At 41.6% G+C, this 26,321-nt stretch overlaps 1 protein-coding gene across 7 annotated transcripts in view; it reads left to right on the top strand.

Moving 5' to 3' along the window:
• ABLIM1 (actin binding LIM protein 1) overlaps nt 1-26,321 on the top strand; it is a 318,363-nt gene that overhangs the window by 283,619 nt on the left and 8,423 nt on the right. For 4 of the 7 annotated variants that reach the window (XM_082674202.1, XM_082674200.1, XM_082674201.1 and 1 more), the window contains 10 exons: nt 2,050-2,085; nt 4,442-4,571; nt 6,728-6,844; nt 14,618-14,722; nt 16,426-16,473; nt 19,481-19,627; nt 22,286-22,377; nt 23,581-23,692; nt 25,435-25,499; nt 26,139-26,199. In XM_082674202.1, coding sequence (XP_082530328.1) covers nt 2,050-2,085; nt 4,442-4,571; nt 6,728-6,844; nt 14,618-14,722; nt 16,426-16,473; nt 19,481-19,627; nt 22,286-22,377; nt 23,581-23,692; nt 25,435-25,499; nt 26,139-26,199 — 913 coding nt within the window. The remainder of the gene's footprint in view (nt 1-2,049; nt 2,086-4,441; nt 4,572-6,727; nt 6,845-14,617; nt 14,723-16,425; nt 16,474-19,480; nt 19,628-22,285; nt 22,378-23,580; nt 23,693-25,434; nt 25,500-26,138; nt 26,200-26,321) is intronic. The other 3 variants (XM_082674206.1, XM_082674204.1, XM_082674205.1) reach the window with 3 other exon arrangements.

Here is a 26,321-nt window from a genome sequence, read left to right as displayed (position 1 = left end):
TTCTCAATAATGTATGTATAATATTTATTGTTTTATAATCATGTCTGTATTTTTAATTACACACACACACACACACACACACACACACACACACACACACACACACACACACACACACACACACACACACACACACACACACACACACACACACACACACACATTCTGGAGCATAGCTCTGCATTGAAATGGTCCTTTGGGCAGGAAGTGGTGTCTGTTTTCATGTAGTGCCACCTAGTGGTCATGCCCCTGTAACTGCATCTGCGGCCCCTCTCAAGAGCAGGCTGATTGGTCTGGGGGGTTCAATTGCATTTGGGTGGCAGAGCTTCAGAGAGGATAAGGGGCAAAGGAAGGTTCCTGAGCAGAGTGCATAGGGGCTGGTCCTTGAGCAAGTGTATGAGAATTTCCTAGGGTTCGAGTCACACAAGCAAGGGGAGGTGAGTTGCTTTATGGTGTTCTGGGCCCAAAAGTTTGAGCTTTGAAGTGAAAGTTTCTGGGTTTGGAACCAGACTGATTTTTCCTCTCCCTATGACTTTGGAAAAATTACATATTTCAGTCTCCTTATCTGTAAATTCAAGATAATGGTAATACCTACCTTAGAGGTTTTTTGTAAGGATTAAATGAAATATTTAGATTACAACAATACCTGGCACGTAATAAGTACTCAGCAAGAATGCTGGCTGCCATCATAATCAGCACTGTTACCATCATAGCCTAGAATGAGGCCTGTGGGTTTCTCTGAGCGTAAAGTGTGGATGCAAGGAGGCCCTCTGGTCAGCCGTATTCGCGAGCTCTTCCCCAATGCATGGATCTTGCAACTTAGACAAGTTTGCAAGCTATTTAGTTATTTATTCCTTTAATTATTAACACTTCTTCCAGAGAATCCATCTACTGCCATTTTAGAAACCTGGAGGAGTAAGCTTGAAGTTCTGTGTAGCCATCTGTGCCTCCAGAAAGCCGATCAAACCAGACCATGGGGCTCAAGGAAGTCTGGAGTGCAAGAGAGCCAGCAGCTTCTTGTAAATTTGGAACAAAAGGGCAAATTCCGAAACAGAAATCCACCACTGGCCTGTTCTTCAGAATGCTTTGTTTGCATTTCATTTCTATTTGAAAGCTTTCTGCATTTTAATCATAAACATTTCGGTCATTCATTTAGGAAATATTTGTTGAGCACCTAATATGTGCCAAGAGCTGCTCCAGTCGCTGGGAATACTTGGTTGTAAATGAATGGAGTCCTTGCCCTCATGGAGCTTGCAGTGTAATGTGGGAGACATAATAAACAGACAGATACATAACATAATTTTAGAGGGTGATGGAGCTGTGAGGGAAAATGAAGCTGAGTAAGGAGAAAGCATGCCGGGGCCGGGTTGCTACTCTAAGCAGGAGGCTCACGGAAGTTACTGTGTGGTAGTGCATTTGAGTAGAGACCTCACTGAGGATGGGGAGTGAGCCCTGCAGGTGTCTGAGAGGAAAGCACTGCTGGCAGCGGGTGCAGCAAGTGCAAAGTCCCTGAGGTGAGAGAGGGGTTGGTCTGCTGACTGCCCTGAGGAAGCCTGTGTGCCTGGAAAGATGAAAGCCAGAAGGTGAATGGTGTTGAGGTTGGCAAGGCCACTGGGGAGGATGCCACGGACCTGGTCATCATAACATATCAGGTGATTACTGTGGTTATAATTTAGTCCACAACTGTGTTTACCAAACTGTGTGTTTCAGTAGACACTGTAACTCATAGTAGTAAACAGCATAGTTTGAGCATATAGGGGAAGTAGTTCCAATTTCTCTAAGTTAATCACCTAAAGCATCACAACATATTTCCAAAACCCCTGCGTCTTAAGCAGAGACATGTGCCCTAGTCTCGTGAGAGCTTTGTCCTTGTGTACCTGTCTGAGCCCCGCTCTCAACTTGCTGAATCAGAAGACGGGGAATGGGCAGAGGTGCTGGCATGTGCAGCTTGAATAATGTGTCCAGGGGATTCTGATAAGCAACTCTAATTAAAACTGAAAATGAGCTAACAATAAACGTTGTGACTTTAATTCTCTTTTATTCTTCTAGTCTCCAAGGACTTTGTCTCCTACTCCATCAGCAGAAGTAAGTACCATTTTTGGAAGTTGTAATGGGTGGAGTTGGGGAGTTACTTGGACCATATTCCTAGACTCACATTTTTGCAAAAGGACAGAAAACCCGTGTACAAGATTATGATGAATGTAGGATTCCTTACATGTAAGATATGACTGTAAGACCCAGAAGTAAATTTCTTTCTAAATGGAGACTAGGGAATACAACCAGCCTTACCCTGCACCTCTGAGTGGTAGGAAAGAGAGTGGAGAATGGGGACCACTTGTCCCAATGTTGGTCTCTCTCCTCTCATCTGTAATTGATCGATCTGAATCCTAACCTACTGATTATCTGAAATGGCCAGCAGTGGTCATGGTGTTTCTATCAGCAGAGCCATCTTCATGGGAGACCACTTCTCTTAGTCTAAAATCAAGAGTCTTGACCCCCCTCTCAGGGTAGACGGACCTTATAGTGGCTTTTATCAAGTCCACCAGGCTGGCTGTTCCCTCGGGAATAACCTCCTGCGTATCTGGATCACGTAGAGCTGTCAGTGATGGTTCCATAGTGAGCCACGGGTCCCCTATCAACCCAAACATGCTCTTCCCCTCTGCAGCACCCAGCACCAAAGACAGAGCCCCCAAATTAGTGACGCTCCCAAAACCCATTTTATTAAACGTTCTTCGGGAAGCTGATGATACTGTTCTATACTATACACACTATACCCCGATCCCAGGAGTGTCTTGGTTTTGCTGTCACCCACAGTGACAGAGGTGCTTGGTGACCAGAGGTCTTAGAGACACTTTCTGTTGTCCCAGCATAATTTTGCCCTTGGAGGGTGGCCTAAGCTCAGACCACCTCAAATCTGAGCATGGTCCAGGTCTAACCCAGCACTTTCATTTAAGCTATTACAGGTAGTAATAATCAAGGGATTGTTTGTTCAGTGTGCTTCTTATTATTTTGTATTTCCTTATGTATCCAGTGAGCAAACTCCTCAGGGGTTAGGTCTACCCCCTTCTAAAAATAATAATAATAATTAATAAATAAAATCAGTTGTCTTGTCTTAAAGCTAAGTAACTGTCTGGATAGTCTATATAAAACTGGCCTGATCTTAGGTAATCACTATAATCTCTGTAGTATTGTGGTTTATGACCGAGTGCTATGAATAACTAATTTCTATGAATATTCTGATCGTTTTCAACTGAAGTTATGAAGAATTAATTTCTATTATTGACGACTTGTCAATAATAGAAATAGTAATAATAGGTTGAGGCACATTATTGGGGGAATTTTGTTTTGTTGCTGTTTTAATTTATTGTTACAGCCACAACTAGGATAAAATCAAAGTTTTTTTGCCTCTTGCTCTCAAATTGCGCACGTCCATAGTTTTTGAGGTTTTAATTTAGTCCTTTTTCATGCATTCTTTCAAACTTTTATTTTTCTTGTGCTAGTAGAAACTTCATAGGGCCACAAATTCCTAAAATGTAAAACGTTCCTTGTACTCTTCTAATTCTTTTAAAGTTTTATGTTATGTTTGTGTGTGTATGATTTTTTTTATACTTTATACCTACAATATTCTTTTCTAGACTTGGACATGGTGACAGACTGGTGGTGCTATTGTATTCCATTAAATTGATATGCCATAACCTAATTATTCCCCGGTTTTGTTGAGCACATAATACAAAGTTTTGTCTTTATAAATGGTGGCATTATAAATGTCTGAGGAAATTTTTCCACTTAAAGATCGTTGAAAAAAATTTTTTTTTCTTTTTGGAATTTGCTTCCTAAAGTAGAAGTAGAATTACTGGAGTTGAGGCCACCACAGGCTTGTTCTCCAGGAAAATCGACGTAAAACATCACCAGATCAACAGCATGGATGGTGTGGGTTGGTGGTTGGATCCAGGGATGAGAGGAGAGTCAGGAGGCTGGTTCTGAAGCAGGCTCCACCTGCACACGGGTCTCTTACCTGCGTGGAACCTTCTGAAACATTCTGCATTTGTGAAGAAGGGAGGTGATACCGTGTGTCTACCTTCTTTATGATGCGGATCTGATGATACAACCTACGTGAACAGACTTCGTAAAACTGAAAAGCACGATATAAGTGTGGTCATTGGAATTATTCCCTCTTTTCCCAGAGCTCTATCAACACTGGAGTTTATCCTTTTTACATCTTAAATCTTGGTAAAGGCAAGCACTACAGGTTTTGAACAAAAAGCACTAACCATGGAATGCTTGTTTGCATACCTACTTAAGGAATATGGCCCTAAAGTGTATACATGAACAGGTAGACGGGATAGTTCCTGGGTGACTTTGGTGCAACTTGATTTCACTTGAACCTGACAACAGCCTGCATGTATGCCTTGTGCTCCCTCTTTCTCGCACTTGCTTCCAGGGGTACCAGGATGGGCGGGACCGGATGATCCACCGGTCCACCAGCCAGGGCTCCATCAACTCCCCTGTGTACAGCCGTCACAGCTACACTCCAACCACGTCTCGCTCTCCCCAGCATTTTCACAGACCTGGTAAGGGCACCTGTTCCCGGGATTCACTCTCTATAGAGTCATCCGTGTTTCTATGTGATTGTTTTCCCCACCGCTGATAGCGTATTTAAAAATCTGGCTGCCAAATCTATCTGCCCCTCTCCCAGAAAAACTTGCAAACTCCTATTCCATTGTAGTTTGTGTTATTTCTTTTCTCAAAACAAGAGTCATTTTATGGTTGTATTCATTATGACTTACTAAATAATTACATTTTGACAGTGAACACCTAGAAGCAAAGGAGGTTTTTTGGGTTTTTCAGACTTGAAGAAAATCTCAGCACTTTGAGACTTAAAATGGAGATCTCCAAAAGAAAATACGGTGATGTGCCTTTTAGGCTTATCTAAAATCTAAATCCAGTCATTTACTCGTGAGTTTATTATGTTTCCCCCATCCGGGCACATGGTATTACTAAGCATGCTTGGTTAAGAACCTGCTAGGAAGAAGTCTCATATACAACCTCGGGGTTGTATTTGGTAACTTTTAAGATGCCTTCCAACCTAAGATTTTGAATCAGACTTGGAAAATATAAAAACACTAGAGGTGTGCTATGATGGGGAATATTAAGAGTAGTGGACCTCATTTACCTTTATCTCGGCAGAACGTAGTCCCTTTTACTGTTAGTGGGTATCTCCCATGTAGGGTAGAAAAAGCATGGAGATCCCAGCACAGACCGAGGATTCCTGAGAAACAGATTCACCAAGGAAGATTTTGTCCTTCTAAACAAACTTGGTGTTGATATATGTCTATGAAGACTTCATTTTAAGCCTCTTGCTTCTGTGCAGGCTGATGAGAATAAGCCCATTCATATGCTAACGTGTTTTATAAAATATAAACCAAAGGACATGAACAGAATGTAAAAAGGCTGCAATCGTCTCTTTAAAGCCATAGATTTAATGCTTATAGAGGATTAAATTTTTACTTTTTGATCCTTCAATAAAGTATAGTTTTCTCTAGACTCAAATATTTACTCAGTATCTGTTGAGTTACGTTAAAGGAAAATTTTTCAGGAAAGAAATTCCTTTTATTTTTCATGTACGATGATATTCATTTTACTTCTGGGTTTGGATTTATGCCATTTTCTGTCTGGGTGATGAGAAATCCTTTATGCCACCACCCCTACGTATGGGTATACCCTGATACTGCAGCCGTACCCTTATCAGAATGATGCGAAGTTCACTGGGAAATTGTTGTTCGAGAGAATCCCTGGATAGCAAGGGAGTGGTCAGCCAGGGACATGGTTTCCCTAAAAGGTCATGTCCTCATTGGGCAGTAGAAAGTTTTCCTCTGTTCTAGTCATGGTTCTGATGCCAAGAGCCTGTAGAACATTCCGCATTCTAGCACTTCTCCTCCCCCTTCACAATACGTTATGGACATGCGTGATGTCAGTTGTTAGGGCTCATAATTATTTTTCGAGATGGGGCTCTGCTAGCATAGTCATGGTCAGCACAGAGCACCTCAGAGTATCCACTCCACACGTTCTAGATACCAGAGGATGACGCACGTCCTTAGGTCTGGGCTTAGGTTAACGGTCCATAACTGAGTTTCCAGCTCCCCTGGTGTTACCACTACCCAATTCTCAAGATCACAGGTAGCTCTTTGCTACCCAGGGGATACAGACAGGTTTCCCTTCTACATAGGAAAAGTAAAATTAAACTTGCAGTAGGAGACGTTTGCAGCTTAAAAAACAAAGAATCTGACCCTTACGTATAAGTATTTCTTTGCAAGGTTCTTGAAATGATTGTCGGTTTTGTACCTGTGTTTCAGAGGGTTCTGTTTTGTTAGGTGCCTTTTAAAAACAGCTATGGTGGAGTCTAAGTGATGTGCCCAGTCCTGGCTCAGTGGTAGCTGGTGTCATCCTGACAGAACCTTCTGGTGGCCGTTCCCTCCCACTAAAACCATTTATCCTCGGAGAGTGAACTCTGTACTGACCTGAACCTGTTTGCAGACTCTCCCCACTTTGTGTAACCCTTCGTAGGTGCCTTCTTAACCCCTTTTCCTTCCTCCTTTTTCAGACTCTTGATTAACATTCTTGATTTTTTTTTCTCCCTTGGAACGATGGCGTTGTCCCTGCTCGTGTGTTAATTTGTGCTCTTCTTTTCTGTTTGCACCGTGTCCTGCCCCTGATCCTTGCTGCACAGAGCTGCTGTCTCCTGGTGTGCAGAGGTCCTTCCTGCACACCGGCAGCCTCAGCTCCGGCCACAGCGACTCCCGCCCCAACTCCCCTTTCCGACACCACTTCCTTCCCCATATCAAAGGTAAGGAGGCAGGCTTCTCCAGGCAGCACCCTGCATAGCCGAGATTTATTAGCACCCGGGGAAGGCTAATAAGGTGCATCTCCAAGAGTCAGCTCCGAGCTTTGGGCTTCTCAGCATGCCTGCGTGTGTCATGGCTACACCCAGCCGTGTCTTAGAACTGGCATAGCATCTCTCGGTAGGAGAAATATGTCATTTCTAAAGGGCTCTAGATGAAGAAACAGGAAATATGTTTGAGACCCTGAGATTTGTTAGCTACTGCTTAAGAAAAATATATATTATTATTTTGTTTTTCTCTGGTCAAAAGCAAAATATAATATATATCTGGGGAATCTTCCTGGTTTTCATATGTGTTATGGCTCAGCAAAAACAGTATTCAGCAACAAGGGTTCCAAAGTTGTCTTAATGGTGATAAGCCCCTTAACCATGTAACAATATTAAAATGTTTGGACGGTATGAAAGATCTATGGCAGCGTAACTTAAATTTATCTCCTTGAGACAACCCTTAGAGTAATCTTCCTTCGACCTGTCCTGATGTCTGCATGATGGAGAACAGGGACTTTGCCTTCTGTTTTCTGTTCCTGCCCATTTCTGCCCTTCCCTCTATGCCGTTCCCATTGTTCTCATTGTCTGTTATGTTTCCGTGGCCATTCTCAATCGAGCCAAGAGCCCCAAATTTAAGATAAGTAGGAGCTCCCAGAGGATGCTTTTTCCGTAGTCTTGATTTGAACCAAATTAACCAAAGAAGATACCTTAAGGAGGGAGTAGCAGGCAAGCACAGATGTTGTCATGGGTCTTAAGACAGACCGAAGGGATTCTAACCCCGAGTTCCAAGAGCTCACATCACTAACACTTTCTCAAGCAGCCTAAATGTTGTGCTCTTTGACTGAATTTCCTTTGCAGTCATTTTACAAGCATGCGATTTTAGCATTTTCTGTGCTGTAAAAATAACATTGCTGACAAGCTTATCTGAAGACACATACCGTTTGCCACTAGCAAAGAAATTTTTCAGCAGGTGCAGCACTTTCTAAAATTCTTGACAGGTTATTTAAAATTATTACTGCTAATTAGTATTTGGGGGAGGAAAGACCTTTATTATTTAGATGTCAAGATGATACTTTAGAGAATGTCTATAAAACCATAAGAAATTATTGAAAAAAACTTCAGAGATGTATTTTAAAGAGACTTTAATATAGAAGCCCTTGGCCAAATTAAGATTTTTGTTTCTTTGTTTCTAATATACAAGGGAAAATACATTTTTTTAATTCATTAAAATGTAAACTGCCTTATTTGGTTATTATATATTTCATCTTTCAGAAAGCTACTTTGTGTAGGATGAAAAATGTCATGTACCCTATAAAGTTATACAGAGTTTATACAAATAACACATCACAAAATATCAAGACTCAATACCTCGTGCTTGTGCACAGCCTTATGGCGAGATGGGCACCCATGTGGACACTGGAGTCCCGGCTTTGAATATAATCTCTGTCACATGCTAGCTATGGGACCTTGGATTGTAGACTTAACCTTTTGAGTGCCACTTGCCTCATCTATGAAACCTCTCCTAGGGTATTGGGGTGTGTGAGGTTGTCAAGTGAAAAAAAAAAATCACAACGTGAGAGTGTGAATTAAATTTTATTTGGGGCAAAATGAGGGCTATAGCCCGGGAGACAGCACTGCAGATAGCTCTGAGAAACTGCTCCAGAGAGGCAGGGGGAAGGTCAGTATATAGGTGATTCTGGTGAAGGGAGAGTCCATGCAATCAGGCACATATTTTTTGCAGAAGGATTCTGCTAGTCTCGAGGAGCAGATGTCACCATGAAGGATTTTAGTGCTTTTCTAGATACGAGGAGATGCAAGAATTGGGCTCATAAAATCTTCTCCTGAAAGTATCTAACTCTCTGAAGACCTGTCCTGTCAGTTCTTCCCAGAGCACAGAGTGCCTCGTTCCTGATCTCCACCCTGAACTCCTTTCAGGGGGTGTTGAAGGTCAGCAGCTGCTGCGGCTCATGATCTCATCCTTATAGAGGTACATGGCAAGCGCCTATTAGTAGTTGGCAAGGTGAAATGCCCTGGTGTGTAGTGAGCACTCAACTCTGGTCCCTCTGTGACTTCCCCCTTGGCATGGTGTTCTTAGAGCACTTCCGGTTGCATCAGTCCATCACTCTTCACAGCGGCCCTATGAAGTAAAGTAGCAGGGGGCAGGCATGGGGGTGGATGAAGAGCTGAGGCCCTGGTTAAGTGACCCGGCCAAGGACTCACAGCTAGGAAGTGGCAGCACCAGGACTAGATAGACCCCAAGCCTTCCCATCCCTCATTCCTATGAGGGGGGTGTGTTTCGGCCTAAATGCTATACACGAAGTATAATTTTTAAAGCAAACTTTTATTTTCCATCTCTTTTAACTAGAAAATTGCATTCTTATGGAGGCCAAGACAAACAGCTACTTTCAGGCATTTAAACTACAAAATTAACTTTTCAATAGAAATAATAAGTGGTTAGGAAAATTACAGTACTTCAGTGTGCCTAAATAATGCTTTATTAAAAGTATAGATACACAATCTTTTCTTTTTTCAGTCTGAATTCGAAGTACACAGTCAAATAGTATAGGTTTAAATTATAGAAAGCAATAGTTTGTTACTTCGAGCTTACGCTTAAAAAATATCTAATGGTCTCTCTCCCATTTTCTTTTTACTGGATATATGCCTACAGTTTGTTCAGATGAAATAGTTTATATACTTCAGATACAGAATATAATGTGCATAACAGTATATGCTTAGTTTTAAAATCAGCTTTTTGCTAAACTACAAAATCAATCATGCAGAATTTGTATATTAAAGATATTGCTTTAAAAGCCTAGTTTAGTTGAATAGCTAAATACGGATTCTGCAAAGAATTACGTCTTAGTTATTTTGAAAGACATGTATCCATTTACATGAAACTCCTCTCCAGTCCAGGGGGAACGTATGACCATTAGAGAAACACATCTAAGATATCTTTAAAGAGCAAAGTCTCCCAGGGTTTTCCATGGCTCTTCATTTGAACATTCACTCTTTAACTTGGAGCTTGTTTTGCAATCTCAGGGAAATTATTTTTAAAACAAACGTAAGCCAAGGAGCTTGAGGACCCCAGGGTGGGATGTCCATCTCAGGAAGGTGTAGCTGAAAGCAGGGGTCCCCTTGCCCCTCTGGCAGCCAGAAGCCCACCTCCCACCTCCCAAGTCCAATTCTTGGCCCTTATTTCAGATGCATGTGGCCCAGGCCCTCAGGGTCCACAGAGCTGAGGACACCTGCATGGGTGTAGAGCTGAGATGCACATCACCAGCTTTCTCTCTATCTCGTTGGCTTCCCCATCCATTTTCTGTAATGCCCATCTCGTTTTCCATTGTGTTTTTTATTTCTGTTCTCTGACCTTCCTTGCAGCTTCATTCTATATCAGTATATCATTGTTGGGCCATTTGGACAAGTGCATGCCTATTTGGAAAAACTATTTTCACCTTGTTTTGGGTTTTGTGCCATGTTTGCACAGTTTCTCTTCCTTTCCCTTTGAAATACTGTTAGATATTTCCTTCTGTGTCCATGAATCAGATTTGCAAACAGGAGGGCTACATATATTAAGTCTCTTTGAAAGAAATCTTCCTTGTTTTGCCATAGATATGAGTTGCTATGATGCAAATATGTATTTGACACTTGCTGAAGGAAACCATAACGTTTATTGAAGCTTTAGACAAGGACCAGTAATCTTGAAACTCTGTCATGACATTCTAGTTGCTGCCAACTTTAAGGTCCCCTCGGAATTTATATTTTGGAACATAAGCACTTAGAGTCCAGAAGCTAAGTGTTGCCAGCCGTTTCCCACAGCAGACACTAGCATTGCCATTTAGATTGACTTGTCTTAGAATTTGTCACTGAGGCTCTCATGGTGGCGAAAAGAAGAATAAAAGTTGGACAGAGCGTTTGAATTTAAGTACAGTGGGAATCCTTCCAGTGAATGATCTCCCAAGGACTGAAAAATTGGCCTATTGGGCTGACTTGGAAGGAGCTGAAAATGAAGACCAAGAAATGTATATCTATATATACAGTAGCTTCTCACCCCAGGAGCTGAGATCACTAACAACTTAGATGAACCAATGCAAGGACTTATTTAAAGGAACAAAATGGCTACGAGTGTGATATATACACTATTATATGATATATACACTATTATGTTATTTTTAAACAATGTCAACACCAGGCTGATAGATGATGATGATGACGATGGTACCTTCCGTATATGATATTTCATCTGATGGCTTATACATCACTTTGCCTGAGTAATGAACTAAGCACGAAAATAACCTTTTAGGGCCTTCCTCAGTCATTTCCATCCAGGATAGAGTGAAACGTTTTATCACTTAAAGAAAGGGTGTTTAACTTAGAAAAGGCCTCATCTTGAGAATTTTTTTGTTAATGCCAAAATTTTTGATTCCTTTCGCATTTCAAGGACTAAGAATTTGGTACCTAGCAACATTATGTACCCTGAGACCTTTTCCCCAACGAGCCGTTGTGATGTGTGGAAATCATACTATGCAGGATCACTTAGATGGGTGTGTTGCTGAGTAGCTGTTTACCTAGTGTTTTCAAATGTCTCGTGGGAGATTTTAAATGATTATAGAGTTAAATCTACTTACAAAGACTTGAACATACTAGCGTTTTTTCTAGCCACTAGAAAGGTCAGTGGTTGCCGAAGACATGCTGCTAAGTAAAAAACTCTGCCCAACTGGAGACAGCATTCAGCCACTACCCTTTGGGAAGTCAGACAGTCATTCCATAGCCTTTGAGAGCCGTCGACCATGGAAGTGATGGGTTTCTACTGCCACTGGGCAGCAGAGCATCTTAATGATAGAATACTTGGGCAAATGCTAATTCTAATGACCTTAAACCTTGATGTCCCATATATGCAGCTATTTTTGTGTGTGCGTGACCCTGGCTAGTAACTATCAGAAAAAATTTAATGGAGTTTCATCTGATTGGATATTATAAACAAAACCTGTGAGAACATTTCTCTCCCCCGAAAATCTGATGTTCTACAAGTACAGGAAGGTTAGAGGTGCAGGATTAAGGGCAGGGAGCAGTATGGTTTCAAAGCAGTAGCACCAGTGTTCAAGATAGGCAAGGTCTTCAGAAAAAAACCTCAAATAAAGCAAGAAAGTTGAGTCTCTCTAGAACTTCCTTTGAGAATAGCCCACAAGAATTATTCTGTTTTTTAATTATGGATTACTCTTGTGAATAATTTCTAATGTTTGTAGGAGTAAAGAATTCTTCTGAAGTGAAACAATTAAATTGGGGTTATTAAGGATCAACTCTAGGGAAAGCTATTTTAAAAAAAAAGAAAAAAGGTACTATTGTGATCCCATTGCTGTGTCCTAGCATCCGGCTACCTATAATTAAGAGAAAGATGATGGTTGATCCTGCAGTGGTGCTCACTAAATTAGGTCATTCATTGCTGTAGAATTAATTAGTTGGCCTACTTCAGTCATTCATTCACAGACATTTATTAAGCCCTTAGTCGTGGCCAGGCACTGTGTTGAACACACAGAGGTAAATGAGATCTAGTTCTGATTCAGCCTTAGGGTTAAAGCAGGATTTTCTTCTAAACGTAAACTGTATTCTTCCTCCCCCTGCTTGCCTCTACCTGCGTTTTTTATATTAATTTTTTTCAGACATGAGCTGGTTATTTCTCTTTAGGAGAGTGATAGGAAATGACGTCACTTTCTCTTTAAATGAGCTCTTTAATAGATCAGTGGCTGTAGGTGAAGCTTCATAATTTTTAGGAGCTAATATCTCACTCTAGTAAAGTCAGCATTATGATATATTGGGAGCCAGATGCTAAACTGACTCTTGAAACAAAAAAAGAAAAAAGGACAAAAGTTTTAGAACATGATAACCAAAAACCTGGACTCGAAATCTGAGACAGGAACAAATTCAGATCTCATATTCAGAATATCTTACTACCCATTTGGTACAGATCTGTGCTCTGGTTATCTAAAACTATACATATCAAAAAATTAAAACCCTATTGAACGTGTTATTTTGAGACTCCAGCAATTGACATCTTTCATGCATTACTGGCCAGATTTAGAACAGTTTGATTTACTTGAAGAAATTGGCCCTTGTACACCTAAAACTAATATAATGTTATATGTCAGTTATATCTCAATTAAAAAAAAAATTATGACAAAGTAAAAAAAAAAATTGACTCCTCTATTTTCTGAAGATCTGTGATTTATTTAAAATTGTTAGCCTTAACTGATAGATATATTGGACTTAATCAAAATTTAAAACTTCTGTGCTTCAAAGGACACTATCAAGAAAGTAAAAGACAACCACAAAGTGGGAGAAAATATTTGCAAATCATATGTCTGATAAGAAACTTGTTATCCAGAATATGTAAAGAACCCTTACAACTCAATCATAAAAGTAATTACCTTACTAATTCATTAACTTTTGATAGTCCTATATCTTCTGGTGTATTCTTGCACGGATGTTCGCTCAGTCGTGGGGAAGGAGGACAGTAGGGTAAGAGCTGATCTCTTTCCGATTTTGCACAAGTCTCAATTCACCCTGCAGTTCTTATCCGAGGGAATGATGGTGGCTATGGGGGGGGGGTCCTCAAGGCTTTTGCAGCCAAGCCCAGCAGCGCGTTGCAGGCTCTTCCCCACTCCCACCTCCAAGAACGCCGTGCTGCCCAGCCACAGAGGCCCGTCCTGTTGCTCCCACACACCGTGGCCCTTCCTTCCCCGTGATGTTCCAGCTCCCTAGAATCTGGACCTTCTCACCCCTGCAGCCACCCATCCACCTGGTGAGCTTACTCTTCAATGACCAACTCAATTCTAGCATCTTTCTGTAGCCTTTATGAAAAATCAATGGTACCTTCATATGAGTGCCATAGAATTTTTCGCATACCCCCGAGTAAGCACTTATGTGGTATTACGTGTACTTGTCGCTTATAAGTCTGTCTCCTTAGGTAGACCCTGATGAGGCCCCTTGCAGCCAGGCACCACATCTCATTCACCTACTTAGCTTCAATCGAAGCTCACTGCCCAGCCATAGTAGATGCTCAGTAAATGTCTCACTGATGGAATTTTTAGACTGGGTAGAGCCTCTTTTAAGAGAAAGGTAGAGAGAAGTATAAGTGGTCCCAAAGTACCTGGAAGAAAGGGGTCTGACTACTGTGTGTATTTCAAAGTGAAGCAACAGAAACATAGGCTGCAATGAAGGCACTTTGTGTTGCTCAGAGGAAGGACCACACAGGTTCCCAGACTCAGCCTCCCATTCAGAGAAATAGATTCTGATTGCCAGCCTCTGCCATTGTGCCTGGAAGTGATTGTTTTTGGGTTTGCATATCCCACCCCTTTACATGCTTGGGTTGTAAACCATCTGACGACTGACCCTGAATCATTAGCAAGTGACTTTCCATTCTTCTTAATGTACTTTCCATCTAATCAGTTTGCTGCCAGCTCACAGCCTTCAACCGCATGCCATTGGAATGATGCATCTTACCGCTCACTGCTTTTAACCTAGTTCCACTTGAACTCAAATCTCTCTTTTGGAAAATTCAACCTTATACCAGTCACCTTTGTGAGCCAAGTTGATGAACTGAGTTTGTTTCTTTGGTTTCTCCTTTTTGATGTACCTCCTTCCGGTTTGTTCATTTTGAATTTTTATTATGCTAGCTTTGTTTTCTTTCTTGCTCTCCCTTCTCTCATTTTGTTTTCTCCATTCTTCTCATTGGAGGCAATGAGCCATCCAGCGGCCGGAACTCCCCTCTCCCTTATCGGCCAGACAGCCGCCCTCTCACTCCAACTTACGCTCAGGCCCCTAAACATTTCCATGTTCCAGGTAGGAGCTGACATGGTCTGTGTCTTGGTGTCCTGTCACCGTGCAGAATGTAGCCTTGTCGCCTCTGTCTCGTCTCCATTTCTCATGCTCTTTTAACTGAGATGCTCACAGCCGACAAACCCTAAATTGCAGGACCTGACCTAGAGGGCCTTTCAAAAGCTTTGTATGGGAGATGCCAGGATTGTATTGAAGGTTTACATTTTCTCTAAAATTTTTGAAGGGGGATGGGAGGCAGAGGGTGAAGGAATAAGGGTTGAGTTGCTTCGTTTTGTCTTGTTTTGACAAAAATTTTAATTTTACCCTTATGTTAGTACCTTCTGAGATACCACTCTGTGGTTTAGTGTCATTGTCTAACACAATGGCAATCTAGTTACCTTCTCAGCCTAAAGACTGAACCACAGTGTTCTTGAGAGTACTTTTATTTTATCTGTTTGTCTCCAGTGTGGAGATTCTTTCTATGGACTTTTCAGGGAGCTGAAAAATTGGGTCATTTGGAGGGTCTTTCTGCAGTGTGTAATTAACTAACCACCTCCATAGCCCACAGAGACATCTTGCAATTTAGGCTTGGTGCTATAAGCTTTGCTGTCATGGTACAAATAGTAATTTGCCATCAGGAACTGGAAAAATCAGAACCCATCAGTATCTTAATATTTAGGGTCAGCTCACAATCTTTGTGAAGGCAAGATTGGCCGTCAGCAGTCATGATATTATTTTTCCGTCAGAAGTACATTGTTTTGCTTCTTTTAGCTACTGAAAGTGGTTTAATAAATTACCCATTATGTTAATGTTAACATACATATTTGGAATCTGTAGTAGTTTTTCTCTTTTGCATTCCAAACTTACCTAGAAGTTTGAACAGAGGAAAGTTCAATGGGCTTCATACCACTGAGATAGCACTGCCTTTAAAAAATACATATAAATGAAGTTTCATCGAACCTTGAAAATCAGTGTTGTATGTTTGCAACTTTTTTCATAAAGAATGCCCAACCAGGATCCAGTGCCCAAGATTCTGGGGAAACCTTTTGAAACCTACTGAGTATTTGCAGTCAAAGTTTAATGGTTGCATAATCAAATGGGGTTCTATATAAATATATGAATAGTATTTGGCATCTCCTTACTCTTCCTTTCTTTTGTAAAATTTGGCCTATACAAACTAGGATTTTGTCAAACATCCTGTCAATACACCAGACTAGCCTCGCACCTAAAAATTGTTTCTATGTTTTACAAAAATATACTCTTAATTTTCACTACATCGCTTTCCACTGTTCCACTCATTAGTTGAAAAGTAAATTGAGCCACTGGTCTCTACTGGCAGCTCAATTTCGAGACAGTAGCAATTTGGGGATCTTCCCCAAACTGGTTACGTCTTCCTCACCATCACAGTATCTGCACTGCTTGCATTTCTTCCTGTTTTAACCCCACTTTTAGTGAAGTGTATATTTGAAATAAATGGCTCATGAGTGAATGACATCTCTCTATATCCTAAGATGTATTACAAAGGATTCCATGTCACATGTCTATAGTAATTCACTCATTCCTGTAATTTCTTCTTCCAGTAACCTCAATCTTTGTAATACAAAAGTTAACCTTCTGGGTTATTTTTGTTGGAGAATCTTCAGTTTGGTTTGCCTCTTGGTTGATCTGTTTTTCCCATCGGTGGATGCCTCCCCGTAATCACACACCTTTGCTTTTCATTTCCACAGATCAAGGGATCAACATTTACCGAAAACCACCCATCTACAAACAGCATGGTAAAACCCGCTTTCCTCCGCGTAGCTTTTAAGTAGCAACGTCAGCTGAACTCTTCACTGTCCTCTGAAAGGCTTACCTGCTGCTGCTTTTGAGAATCAAACTGGGGCGTCCAGTGTATTATGCCTTTGTGGTCTCCTATGATGCAAATATTGTGAAGTCGGTTTTCCTAGATAGAGAACACTTAGCTTGATTAGGAAACTCCTAGCTTATTTCTGAGCCCATCAAACCATGTATCATTACACTCATAGGGAAGGAAAGGTACGGTCACACAGTAATTCACAAACTCCCTAACAAGACTGTTTTGGGGGGGCCATCAAATAATTTAACCAACCTCTCTGATAATTTTGATGAGCTTGCAATTAGTTTAACTAATTAAAACTAGTGAAGGCTAGCTACCTAAAAATTAATTTGACCAAGGGAATTCCCTGGCGTTCCAGTGGTTAGGACTTTGTGCTTCCATTGCAGGGAGCACAGGTGCGATCTCTGGTCAGGGAACTAAGATACCGCAAGCTGTGTGGCCAAGAAAACATTAACTTGACCAAGCTTCCATCAGCCTGACTGTCCAGTTCCCCAGTTTCTAATGGAGCATGCAGATGTCTGCACCCTGTAGTAGAGGGGATGGGACTCATGCTGAGACAGAGGCCCTAGCCTTGATCCCAGCTCTTCACCTAAACGGTTCTGTGATATCAGAAACGTAACCTCTGTCCCTCAGTTTTCTCATCTGCAAAAACCAGTACATTAGGCCAGCTTGTCTCTGAAATTCCTGCAAGCTAAGAACCACTGATGTGGATTTATAATTGTGTTTTCCTTTTCTGGGAATATAGAATTTTTAAACCCAGGAAATCATATTACTCTTTGTAAATCACATTTCCCTCCAACATTATTAGGTCTCTATAGATTCAGCTGCTGTAAATCTTTGTGAATGGGTAGAAAGCCAAGCCTGGTCTCCAGGTGATTTCAGAAAATTATACACAAATTGTGCCTGGAAATTTGAAGGCTGCCTTTAGAATCCAGTTGACATTAATGAGTCCTAAAGGCTTAGGATGACATGAAAAGCAAATAGAGTTGAAAATGCAAAAAGGAAAAAAATTTCAGGCCAACATTCTAGGGGAAAAAGAATGTATGTATTGCAATGGTTCTAGAACTATGATTTTTTTTATCTGTGTTTTTTTTTTTTTTTGAGTTTACACCATGTGCTTGCTTTTTTAAGTTTCTTAACCTTGTTTTTGTTTGCTTTTTTTATGGTTTAATGTCTTCTCACCCACTCATTAACATGTGAATGTTTACTGACTTCACCAATTCTAATGCGTAAGTACTGTTTGAAGTCTGGCTTTAAAATATATATATATTTTTTAATTTAAGAATAAGATTCCCAGTTTGATTTATCAGTTTATAGAGACTTTTTTTAAAATACTAAAATCTCTTAAGACCCTGCCTCTCCAAATAAAAATAATCAAATACTTAAGATTTAAAAAGATAGGATAATGTTAGGTTATTTATTTGGAAGGGATTAGTTTGCTTCTTTTTGTGAAATTGACTTTACTCTTTACTTTCTTTCAGTCTCTTGTAATTAAGAGTAGCACAACCAGAGCGGTACATCCCAAAGGACATTCTGCAAAAGAGCAATTCTCTGTGATAGAAATAGATGTCATACCAAAAACTGGTGTCTATGCCCTGTGCATTTGGAAAATGCTAGACTTAAATAAAGTACACTTCTTAGTCTTTAATATGCTAACACATATAGTCCTTCTTTAAGAAGAGGATATAGTGTGCAGTGTTTTCCAAGCTGATTTTATCTTTTATACTCATGAGGTTAGAAATTCAGGAAAAATACTGTTCCATGCCTGGCTGAGAATTTATCCCTTATTATTATGTAGGGCGACCTCAGTCAAGTTACTTAAGCAAATTGAGACCCAGAAAGTTACTTAAAAAATGTGGAATTGGAGATGAAAATTCAAAAAGTTACTTCCAGATTTAAAAATCTGTGAGCCCAGGGAGGGGGGCAAATTTTATTTATAGCATTATAAATATATTGTGGAATGTTTAGTAACATCCCAGGTCAGCTTGCAGAATTAGCCAGAATCAGGGACTGACCATTTAACCTGGTTTGTTTTGCTCCACTTCTGTGATTCCATCTGGGGCTCTAAGCCAATGACTCCACCTATCAGCACAGCCATTAAGAACTCTGCGAACTCATGCTGCTCCTATTCTGGCTTTTGTGGTTTTAAAGCTGGATGACTCATTTGTATATGCAGCCCCTTGAACAAAACAGCGAGTGGGTATGGCAAACCCAAGTCTCAAGGCTAAATTCCTGCAAGCTGACAGTGGATTCTCCTGCTGCCACTTCACCTAGGAATCAAGGACACATATACAATAGGCAAGGATTGAAATGAACTGGACCAATATTTTTGTGGCTGAGAAGCCACAAAAATTCAAAGCCAACCAACTCTCCTACGATTAACACCTACAGTCAAGTGACAATGTCATGCTTTTCACTAACCTCTTTAATTTCAAATTAACTAGATTCAAATTTCTAATTGCTCTAGAATTGTCCAGTGGAACTTTCCGGGATGATGGAAATGTTCTATAACTATACTGTCCAATACAGTAGCCGCTAATCACGTGTAGGTATGGATCACATAAAATGTGGCTAGTGCCACTGAGGAACTGAATTTTAGTTTTATTAATCGTTTGTTTTATTTAATTGTGTTCATTTAAACGTGAGTAGCCACGTGTGGCTCGAGCTAGTATTGGACAGCACAGCTCTGGAACAAGATTTTTCAGATGTAGAACAGATGTAGAATGAAGCTTTGCTTCCGGCAGAACGTAAGGAGGATGAGTCGAGTTGTCACTAGGAACTGTTAGTGACGGGGTGATGGATAACGGTGATAAACAGCTCTCTGGAGTTCACACTTTTTGCCAGAGCACGAGAAAACTATGTAAGAGGATTGTATACTGCCATGACCTTACAGACCGCTAGCTAAGCTGCCCCTGATTCCCATCCAGATGCAGCTGCCTTGGCAGCCCAGAGCAAGTCTTCAGAAGACATCATCAAGTTTTCCAAGTTCCCAGCAGCCCAGGCTCCAGACCCCAGCGAGATACCAAAGATTGAGACGGACCACTGGCCTGGTCCCCCCTCACTTGCCGCCATAGGTATGCAACGGTAGCAGCTAAGCCACATGGACAGATTGCTAGGAGATCTCAAGATGCAGTGCTTAAAAGTATGCAAGGACATGTGTCCTAGTGTAAAGACTTTTTAAGAAAAGTATGACCAAGAGTTAGAACAGTGAAAAGAACTAAGGTAGTGTTAACGTGTGTGCAGAATGCTTCAAAAACCCAACCACCAGAGCCTTGTGCTAACCAAGCCCAGTGAGGTGCAGAACTGGTCTAAAACGGGTGTTTTGCGTGGACTCTCAGTTATTATTGTAAAGTCAGTAACTTTTTTTTTTTTTTTTTTTTTTTTTGTGGTACGCGGGCCTCTCACCGTTGCAGCCTCTCCCGTTGCGGAGCACAGGCTCCGGACGCGCAGGCCCAGCGGCCATGGCTCACGGGCCCAGCCGCTCCGCGGCACGTGGGATCCTCCCAGACCAGGGCACGAACCCATGTCCCCCGCATCGGCAGGCGGACTCCCAACCACTGCACCACCAGGGAAGCCCCAGTAACTCTTTTGAACATAGTTGAATCAAAGCCTCCTACCAAGAACTTCGTTCTATATAGTTAGAGCATAGTGGGTGGATTTACTGAGTGTCCACAGAAGTGTGACTTCTTTGAATTAAGTTTGTTTTAGATGATTTCTGGGTTGTAATTACGATTCTCTTAACAACCAATCTTAACGCTGAAGCTCTTTCATTTTTCTTGCCTGATCACGTTCTGCATTACTAAGAAGGGCTGTTACAGAGTAGCAGGTGTTCTGGAATATTACTCATGTAAAGCTACATGATTTCACATCTGTCATTTCCATGACTTCTGTGCTAAAATGTCACATTGGAGCTGTTTCATTCTTTGCTTTGAACCACACATTTATGCTTTAGACTGTCTGTGTGTTTACTGCTTTGTCATTAGTGAAATCACTTGGCCCTAAAAAATGGTATTAGCAAACTCAGAAGGTAGTACTGAAAATTTAGTGAGTCAGCTTTACAAAGATATGACTATCTTATCACATTTCTGTTGACAACCTAAAAGGCCTTCAATTTTCCAAAATTCCCAAATTTTCTTCATCCTGCTATTTTTTGCCAAGTTATTTTTGGAATAACTTTTACAGGCAATAGAAGTGGATTTTAAAGCAATTGATATCTATAGAAATAGTTGAAGGAAAAATCTATTATACCTCCTGGGTTCCTTATTCACAAGTATTCTATACGTTATGTTGACTTAAGATGTATCTAGTTCTTGAAAACTTATGTCTATTCATTTTTGTTCGTGTAGATTAAAGAGAGAAAATTCACGTTGATATTCATGATTTTAGAAACTAAGACTCAGTCGTCAGCTTTTTTTTTCTGCTGGTCCACATCCTTCAGGCAGTTCTTGGGGCCGCTGAGGTTCCTAGTTCAGTCGTGTTGCATAGCAGGGACATTAAACAGCTAAACTTTAGGGGAGAATTAACATTTTGTTGTTACCAACTGTCATCACTAAATAGTTCGGGGTTCCAAAATGAAGAAAGCTTCTGGTCCATTAATCCAACTGATCAAACCCTGAAGGTATTAGTTAGAGTTTATTTTGATTAGATTAGCAGGCTTTCCTATCTCTTCCCACAGCTAAATTAGTCCAAGCCACTTAGGAAAAGCGATAATTATCTTAATTTTCCAGACATCCAGACAGATTCCTCCTTTCCCCTCCATCTCCCCTTTTCCAGGAAGCTTAAAAATTGTACGTGATCTGCTCTATTATACTGAAATAAGTAACTTTTTAGCTGCATTAACCCTTTTTATTGGCCCATTAGTATAAAACCCTTTTGTGACCATTTTCTGAAAGATTAAGAGCAAGGAAACATTAGAGACCCATCTCTTCAAAGAAAAATAAAGCATGCTTCTTTTTTCTTTTTTTTAAAAAATATTTATTTATTTGGTTGCACTGGGTCTTAGTTGCAGCAGGTGGGCTCTTTAGTTGTGGCTTGAGAGCTTCTTAATTGTGGCTTGCTGCCTCCTTAGTTGTGACACACGGGCTCCTTAGTTGTGGCATGCAAACTCTTAGTTGTGGCATGTATGTGGGATCTAGTTCCCTGACCAGGGATCGAACCTGGGCCCCCTGCATTGGGAGCGTGGAGTCTTAACCACTGAAGCATGCTTCTTAATGAATTTATTGGAGGTAGAAGACAGGGTGATGGTATGGTGACAAACCTAAATATTCAGAAAAAGAAAACAAGATTTTTAAATTCATCACAAGAGACTGTTTTACCTATTTGATGGTATCTAGATGAATCTGGCTTCCTCTCTATTTGAACAATGACCTCAGGGACATGAAAATAATAACCGTAGATGCCCCTCCCACTTACTATGGAAGCTCTGACAAGTGGCCAGTGGGATGACTTAGACCCAATCGTAATGGCAAACCGAGTTCTAATTGAGCAGATCAGATTGTTGGGAGGCATGCCTTACTGAATCACATTTTTGGACTGGCTTGTCGAATGGGGCCCCGTTGTCTCAAGAAACCAGCTGAACTGGTGGCAGGCTCTTTTTTCCCATGTGTTGTTCACGAATGTTGAAGACCACTGCTGACTTTGCCCGCCTGACACGTTGAGCACAGGTGGACTAGTCCCTTGAGCTCCCCTTGCTGTGGGGCTAACGTGAGAGGTTGTCTTTGCTGTGGACTTAGGAGCTGACATGAGACGCAGATCTAGTGGCAGAGAGGAAGACGACGAGGAACTGCTGAGACGCCGACAGCTACAAGAGGAGCAATTAATGAAGGTTTGTCCTTAAACTACTTTGCTGCAGCCTTCACTTCGGTTCTGTCTTCTGTTGATCCATGTTACTGAATGATTGCTATGGGCGAGCCACCAAGATTAGCAGGGGGCACTCCCAGCCCTCAGGGGCTTACGGTCCAGTAGGAGAGACAAGATGGGCATCTAGTGACTGTAATAAGGCAGATACTTAGCGGGTTCTGGAAGAGGTGACCTGGAGGTCAGAGAGACACGGAATGTTTGGGCCTTTTCGAGGAGAGCGAGACTCTGTGTGGGGTGTGTGGGTGTGCGGTGCATGTGTTGAAAGGATGCTGAAAGGCCAGGTAAAGCCAGAGTGCACTCCGAGGTGGTACAACACCTTCCTTCCCTCACGCAGGCTCTGCTGAAGGGATTCCCTTGGGAAAGAGCCTTTCTCCAAGTCTTTCCTCAGGACTCATAGGACCTTGTGTGTGTATATCTGGGCCAAGAGAGAGGGGATAAAATGGACTGTCACTAAGACATCCTCATTGTACACTCCGTCTCTAGCTAGGCCCACAGCATCCCAGAAGGCCTGGGGTTGAGGGAGCCTAGACATGATCAACTCCTACCAATAAGGGTCATTTTCCAAAGATACTTCATCATATGGGGAATGCACATGATACTAGTTATATAAGGATACAAAGTTACATTTATTATGTGTTCCCAGTTTTGTATATTATGTGCGTAGAAAACTACTGGATAGATGCAGATGAGAATGTAAATGGTGGTGTCTCTGAGTGGTGGATTATGGGTTCTTCTTTCCTTCTGGGTTTTCTAGAATCTGTACAATGAGCATGCATTATTTTTTCCCCTGTTTTTAAACAAATCAGTGTAATTTATCTTTAAAGGCTACTGTCCCCAGTCTTCCCTTCCCACATCAAAAATCTGTACATACTCACACATTGCCCTCCTGAGTCTACCTGCTGGTGCTTTGGGGGGAGGGCAAAGGAGGGAGAACACTCTTCTGATGTGGAGCCTGGTTTAGGGCAACAGAGCCTTGACATTGAAGGGACTATGGTGGGTTCAAGGTCCAAGACCTGGCTGACCTTTTGGGGAGCCACCAGGCTCTGGGACAATATGCCTCAGCCCTCTCCAGAGTCAGGAACTTCTTGCAGGATCTCCTAAAAAGAAACTGCAGTTCCCTAAAAGTAATTGCGGGCTTCGCTTTCGTTTTCCTTTTCTCTGTGAATAGCTCAACTCGGGCCTGGGCCAGTTGATACTGAAAGAAGAGATGGAGAAGGAGAGGGAGAGCCGGGAGAGGTCCTCCCTGGCCACCGGGCGCTATGATTCTTCCATCAACTCAGGTGAGCAGCAGACCCACCGCCTTCCCTGAGCCAGGAGCTGGCCACCTGCCTGCAAGGAGCCTATTTTGACGGTTCCAGGAGAGGCAGGGTGGTTTCTGGTGGAATCTACAGAGTGTTCTATAGGAAAGGAAATGTAAGAATCCTATGTCATGTCAACTTAGCTTAAGAGCCTGCCATGGCTCTTCCTTAAATGTATGTTTCCTTCCTGTTGGAAATAGGGGGAGCCCTTGGAGGATCTCAGGAACCAAGAGGGGTCAGTTCCCTTGTGCCGGGTCTACCTTCTAGAACATACATCTCAGAGGGAAGCGGCAAAAAGAAAATCCTCACAGAGAACAGAATGCTTTTTAGAACTTTGTTCTTTTTTTTGATTTGGTTGCCCTGTGGGCCATTAGTTCCCTAACCAGGGACTGAACGCGTGCCCCCTGCGGTGGAAGCACAGAGTCTTAACCACTGGACCGCCAGGGAAGTCCAAGAACAGAACGCTTTTTAACTGTAGAGAGCATGAACAGTTTTTTCAAAGTATTATGACTTTAGTATATTCAATATAAGAGCTGAGGGCTAACAGTGCTGTTGTTGATACTTTTGAAAGAGATTACTTATATACTGGGCTGAAATAGTCTTTCGGTATATTTTCCCCTGCTTATACTTGTCATAAGCCTGTTCTCTTTTAACCCACAAGATATGTTCTCACATGTTGTGAACTAGTGCCTAATTTTCTCTCCTGAGGATTCCTTTAAACATGTGTTTAGTGCTTCCTCTGCAAACACTTCTGCTAAACATTATTTCATTTAATCTTCACGACATACCAATGAAGTAGATGGTATTATGAGTATTATCATCTTCCCCATTTTGTAAATCAGGAGACAAGTAAAGGGAAGTTTAAGTAACTTACCCGATGTCACATTGCTGATAACTACCAAAACTAAGGTTTAGGAGTCTAAGTATTATAACCCCAGAGCCTACACCCTTAACCGGAATGCCCTGCTACTTCTCATAGATGTGTCACTGGCATTAATCTTGGATTAGGTAGTTTAGTAATCTTTAGAGTTCCTTCCAATTCTGCAACTCTGTTGTATAAAAATAAACAGCACTGTATCTACATGGGTCAAGAAATGAAGACTTAACAAGATGGATTACGATGCCCGAAGATGCAGAGGTGTTAAGTTGCAGAGCCAAAACCCAAGCCCAGGTCTACTCCCTCCAAAGCCCAGCAGTTTATGAGGTGTCCACACTGTTGATCAATGGGATACCCTATCCCAAGCCTCCCAGGAGTCCACCTGTGGTTGACCAGTAGATCTTGGTAACGTAAGTGTAGGCCTCCAGATCAGTTATTGCTGCCGTACCAACTGGGGCTTGGGCCTGTGTATCCCAATAGCCCTGGGTTTAGATCATTGCTTAGATCTTTACAAGCTGAGCAGCCGTGGGCAAGATACTTACATTTCTATTAGCCCCTATTTCTTCTCCTGTAAAATGGAAATACTACCATTATTATTAGGATTGTGTTGAGGATTCAGAGATGCCAAGCACTTCTTCCTTCCCCATCCCTCCTCGAAAATTTCACTGCCCACCCATTCCCTGCATCAGCCAAACATGGTGGCATTTTATGAACATTTGAACCCAATATTTGGATTGTTTTTTTCTAAATCCTCTATTCTGTAGGGTAGAAGATACACTGCCGACTTCATGAAAGAATTGGACTTCGGGTTCCTAACAATTACTTTTTTTATCTTTCTCTTATTCAGCTTCACATGCTCTATCATCGAAAACCTCATCTCTCCCAGGCTATGGGAAAAACGGGCTTCACCGGGTGAGATTTCTCAGTTACTCGTTTCTGAGTCTCTTCCCTCTTGAGTCCTGGTGGAAGTGCTGATGTATTGTCTGAATACATCTGACAATATGATCTCAGTGTTGGATATAATGAAAATTGTAATCACCCTGCTCTCCTGGTAAATCACTTTGAGTTACAGGCAAAATAAGATATTTCTATTGAGAGAAAGAGAAATTGACTTTAGATAAAAGAATAGCCTGTATAAGCTTATGGGAAGACTAGATTAATTGTGTGTCCAATATTTCTACAGTCAAGCAAAAAGTAATTACCGGAGCCATTATCTCTGCTGTAAAAAGATACAGGAAAGTTTGTTACAACCTCCCTCCCCACAAAGCATAGAACAAGTGTAACTGTGTAGCTGTGATGTGGAAAAATGTGTTTTTATTTATCAGCAAGAGATAATTGCTTGCCAAGGACCTGCTGAGCAGTAGCATAGGATATACCACAAAACACAGGTATTTCATAGAAGAAGAACTACGTAGGAAAAATAATAGGGGTCCAGGAATTCGGCTTGGGAGGAATTCTCAGGATTTTGTAAATCCCATCTTCCTTTTCGCCTGACTCCAGAATGAGTACCGTGGAGCAGATTTGCTAATGGTGTGTTTTTCTTCATTTCAGCCTGTTTCTACAGACTTTGCTCAGTACAGCAGCTATGGGGATGTCAGCGGGGGAGTGCGAGGTGAGGCCCCTGCGGCCGGGTGTTGGCTGACCAAGGGGAAGAGGGGCTGTGCTGTCACAGGCATGTTAGCTGGGCTCAGGCTGTGTCACATCCTACGGTCAGATCACATCTGTCCTCTGAGC

This window comes from Grampus griseus (assembly GCF_964374135.1).
Source record: "Grampus griseus genome assembly, chromosome: 16".
NCBI classification, from domain to species: domain Eukaryota; kingdom Metazoa; phylum Chordata; class Mammalia; order Artiodactyla; family Delphinidae; genus Grampus; species Grampus griseus.
The sequence above is the reverse complement of the archived record's forward strand: the minus strand, read 5'-3'. Positions and strand labels throughout refer to the sequence as shown.